General features: G+C 33.2%; 1 protein-coding gene across 1 annotated transcript in view; it reads right to left on the bottom strand.

Moving 5' to 3' along the window:
• The window catches only part of NEIL3 (nei endonuclease VIII-like 3 (E. coli)), a 98,606-nt gene that overhangs the window by 33,924 nt on the left and 59,462 nt on the right, over positions 1-5,220 (bottom strand). The window contains exon 5 of the mRNA XM_006882224.1: positions 1,680-1,754. Coding sequence (XP_006882286.1) covers positions 1,680-1,754 — 75 coding nt within the window. The remainder of the gene's footprint in view (positions 1-1,679; positions 1,755-5,220) is intronic.

The raw sequence follows: 5,220 nt of genomic DNA, 5'->3' as shown, positions 1-5,220 counted from the left end.
GTGTCAGAGGCGGTGCGGTTGGCGCAGGATAGAGCAGGGTTTAGGGCTGTTGTGCATAGGGTCGCTAGGAGTCGGAAACGACTCGACGGCACATAACAACAACAACAACACAATATTAGACTTAAATCTAGTAATTTTTTGAATACTTAAGCTATACAGTCAGTTTCAACAGAAAAGAAAAAAATTCTTTCTAGAGGCAAAATTTAACAAGACAATCTCCTTTATTGACCTGACAGCACAATTTGTCTTTTAAAATTGTACAGATTCACTAGAACAGAAAATAAAAAACCAAATGCTAGTCTAGGAGAAAACAGGTTCTATTTTGACGTAAGTACACTTTCAAAAGACATTTTAGTATTTTCTGTCAAAGTCTTTATTCCACTCACCTACATATAAAGCTCTTACAAAGATAATATTTTTGGGTTTACATAAGCAATATAAAAGTCTTAGAGAAATATGGCTCACCATGAATAAGCTGAAAATTACACAAATAACCAATATTAATTTAAGCAAAGTATTGAAATGTCTGACTTAATCTGAGCAATAAATGGGTAGTTTTAGATAATCATCTTTCTCTAGGAGAACAAATGAACAGATAGAAATTTAAAAACAGCTACAGTTCCTTCAGGCAGATATATAACCGAGCTTCAAGGTTTCCATTAACACTTAAGACAATTAAATAATTCAATAATACCCGCTTTTTGAACATAATAAAACTAAATATGTTCACTATAAACTATAGACTGTGGAGAAAACCACCAAACATTTATGATACTTTTTTTAAGTGAAAAAAAAAGTATGTATTGGCTTCATATATGAAGATACACAGTTTTGACTCACAGTGACACTATATAGAGTTTCCATGATTATCAGTCTTTATGAGAGAAGACTGTCCATCTTTCTCCTGCAAAGGCAGGTGGTTTGGGACAGCTAATGTTTCCACTAACAGTGATACGATTCCAGGAATCCATAAATGCATTTATATAAACTTCATCATTCATGCTTTATTAAGCACTTACTTCATTCTCAGAACAGTTTTGTGGTAGAAAGAGAAACAGTATCTCATTTTATATATGCAGAAATTAGAAAAATAAAATTATACAAATAACCAATACAGTAGAAATAATAAGTGGCAAAGCCTGGATTCACAATTTAATCTATTTCTATCACAAAGTATAGAGTCTATCTCAAAAGGCTTTTCTATATTTTACATGTACAAGCACAGGGCAAGAAGCTAAGTAAAATGCTAAGACAGTTGCTTCCCAACTTAGTAGAGTATAATTTCATTTAACTATTATTAGACAAGGTAGTCTGACCTATAATTTCATGAATTTCAAGGTGTTATCTTCATAAAGAATGGAGCTCTGATAAAATAGTGCCTAGGGAGTTGGACTGCCATCCAAAAGGCTGTGCCTATCTCAAGGTTCAAATCTACCAGTGCCTCCACAGGATAAAAATGAGGAATCTTCTCTTGTGCTTTATGAAAGCCAATAGAGGGTCAGCTATGAGTTGGTTCCTATTTGACAATCAGTTTTGAATTTTTTTATCCCCCTAAGGTGCCTGTCCTTCAATGTACCTCTATATTCTTACCACTAGATGGCTATGAATAGCTTTGACATTTTGCTGTCATCAAAAAGGAAACCATTAACATTTACATGGTTGAAAATCTTTATCCTTACCCTGTAAAATAAAATGCTGAAATTTCGTATCATTTTCACAAGGTGAAGGGCTTGTTCATCTGATAACTGACAAACCTTAAAATGGAAAAAAAAAATCAGGATAATTTTGTAAGATACTCTTAAAAATTTTTTAAATTGCTAATTCTGTTAAAGTAAATAGATTAAAGAATATATGCATATCTCCTAGAATTCTTTCTCATATTTATAGCTAATATAATTATACCTGTGGCAGTGATATTACAGATAAAAACTAGCATTCTTAGTCATAAATTTGAGTTAACTGAAACATTTATTGGATATTCATTCTCTATAAGGCACCATAAAATAAATACCCATCATTTTTCATAAGTTACCCTGAAACATCTATGATTAGAAAAATAATAAGAGGAAAATAATCAACCCAAAAATAGAAACCAAGAAAGAAAGAGGGGAAAAAATAGAACTAAAATAGATATGGATCAAGGTCTGTACCAAGCTTTTAAAATACATGAATTTTTATATCTGCATTAATGTCAAAGTAGTTATTAATGCGTGGGAAGAACTCAGACATTACTAAAGATTTTTTTTTTTTTGCTTTGCAAAAAAGACTTGGCATAAATTTCTGTGTTATCATGGCAGAATTATTATTTGGGCTATGTGCTTTCAACAACAGTTCCATTAATTTCAGCCTAATGCCTCATTCTTGTGTCTACGAGAATATATGAGCATGTGTGTACATGAACATATCTATCTATGTGTATATACATGCATTTAGAAGAAAATCCACATTGTGTATGAAGAAAAAAAAATGAAGTTCCAAGTTGCAATACTTAAGGATTCTACTGGCAAAATATTGAATGATGCAGGAAATAGTAAAATAAGATGGAAGGAATACTCAGGACCACTGTACCAAAAACATTTGTTTGATGCCCAAGCATTTTAAAAGGTAGCATTTGATCCACAACCAATGATACTGAAAAAAAGAAATTCAAGCTGACTTGAAAAAGGCTTTAGTGAAAAGCTCGGCTCCAGAAATTGGCATACTACAGTTAAGATGTTTTAATAACTAGACACAACCCTGGGCATGCTCACTGGTCTAATCCAAGAAATTTGGAAGATGGCTACCTGGCCAACTGGCTGGAAGAGATCCGTATTGAGACCCTTTAAAAAAGAATTTGATCCAACAAAACAAAGAAATCATTAATATCAAGGAGCTCTAGTGGCTAAGTGCTAAGGAGTTATGCTGTCAACCGAAAGGCATGTGATTCAAATACAAAGATGCTCTGTGGGAGAAAGTTTGGTGATTTCCTCCTTTCCTATTTAATGCCACTGAAAACCCACTGGAAGGTTAGCCATAAGTCACTTCTAATTCAACAACACAGAAGAACATTATTAATATCACACAAATGTAAAATCTTGCTGAAGAATATTTTCAAATGGCTAGAGGAAATTATCAATAGGGAATTATAAATCTAATTTCTAATTTCTGGATTCAGAAAAGAATGGGAAACAAGGGGTAGCATTGTTGATGTCAGATGATCTTGGCTGAAAGAAGGAATATGGAATTAGGTACTATTTTCATGACAAGACTATAGAAAAATAAAGGCATGTAAAGTGGACTGTGGACTGGGGGCAATTATATAACAATGAAAGCATTTTTTTTCGTCTTCAAAGGAAAAAAAACGAACTGGGGGAGGGGTGAGAAGTAAGGAAAATGTGCAGCAATGAATGAATGGGGGGAAAATGGAAAGAATATGCTGTAAAAATATAAATGTTGCATTGAAAACATTAATAATAATAATAAAAAGGAAGAGAATACTAGAATGATGTTTTATTAACTGTGAAATAGCATTTGACTATTTGGATCATAATAAACCATACATAACATGGAGGAGAATAGGAATTCCAGAACACCTTACTGTGCTCATGTGAAACCTGTGCATAGATCAAGAAGCAATGATTTGAATAGAAAAAGGGCATATTGCATGATTTAAAATCTGGAAGGTAAATGTCAGGGTTATATGCTTTCACTGTATATGTTAAATCTGTATGGCAGGCAAATAATCCAAAAAGCTGAACTATGCGAAGAAAAACAGAACTCAAGACTAGAGGAAAACTCATTAACAACCTGTGATATATAGATGACCCAAGTTTGCTTGCAGAAAATAATAAAGCTTAACTAATATGGCTCCAGTATAGAATAATCCTGAATAAAGAGGAAAAATAAATCAATAACTTCCTACTAAGTAAAGACAGACGCTATCAAATATTTAATTTTACTTACACCCACAATGAACATCCATGAAAGCAATAGTCTAGAAATCAAAAGGTGTATGTCAATGGGCAAATCCGCTGGAAGTGTCTTTAAATGTTAAAAAGTAAAGATGTCACTTTGAAGTTTAAAGGGTGTCTGATGCCAGAGTATATTCAATTGTCTCATTGGCATATGAATTAGGAAGAACCAAGAATTGATGCTTTTCAACTAAGGTGCTAATGAAAAATGCTGAATATACTAGTGGCTAACAAAAAACAAATAAATCTGTCTTGGAAGAAAAGTAGCCAGAATATTCTTTTTTTTTAATTTTTTTTTTTCAGAATGTTCTTTAGAAGCAAGAATGGTGAGACTTGTCCCATATGCTTTGGCTACAGGATGAAGGTGGGCTTGGCAAAGGATATCATTCTTGGAAAAGTCGAGGGTCAATGAAAGAGAAGATCTTCAACGAGATGGAATAACATAGTAACTGAAACAAAGGCATAAAGAACATGGGAGATTGGAGATGCGAAGATGGTGCTGAACTGGGCAGGATTTTGTTATACATGTTGTTATTGTTGTGTACCATTGAGTTGGAACCGACTCATAACTGACCCTCGAGCAGGTTTTCAAGGTAGTTAATTGCACAAGAGGAGAATGCCCATCTCTAGCATGCAGAGCAGAAGGTGGATTTGAACTGCATTCCTCTGGGTTTGTAGCAAAGCTTCTTACCACATAGGTTTGCTATAAATTGGAGCTGGATGAATAGCACCTAGCAAAAACTACAGTATAGAAGTTACATAAGAAGTAACTTGATATTGTGCTATAGTCGAGTTGGAATCAGCTCATAATTTGACCCTCCAGTGAGTTTTCAAAGCCAGTAAATCACACAGAATGAGACTGCCTGTCTTTCTCCTGAGAAGTAACTGTGAAGATTTGAACTATGTACCTTTGGGTTAGCAGTAAAACTCTTCAACACTAAGCTACTAACAAAATCAAAACAAAAACAAAATCATCAAGCACCATATATATATATACATATATATATATATCTTTTTGTCAACTGTTTTTATATGGACTATTTAAATTAAAGGGAGCTCTGGTAACATAGTCCATAAGAAGTTAAACTGTCAATTAAAAAATCATACTTCTCTGGAGGTCTGAATCCACCCGTGGCTCCAAGGAAACAAGATAGGCAATCATATACTTAAATTAAATATAAATATAAAGCATATGTATTTCTAAAACTCGTTTATTCCTTACTATATCTTATATGACATATAACTGAAATATTACTTTTTCAATAATTAT

This window comes from Elephantulus edwardii, unplaced genomic scaffold, assembly GCF_000299155.1.
Source record: "Elephantulus edwardii isolate Elephantulus edwardi_28Jun2011 unplaced genomic scaffold, EleEdw1.0 scaffold00018, whole genome shotgun sequence".
Taxonomy (NCBI): domain Eukaryota; kingdom Metazoa; phylum Chordata; class Mammalia; order Macroscelidea; family Macroscelididae; genus Elephantulus; species Elephantulus edwardii.
This window is presented reverse-complemented; position numbering and strand designations above follow the sequence as displayed.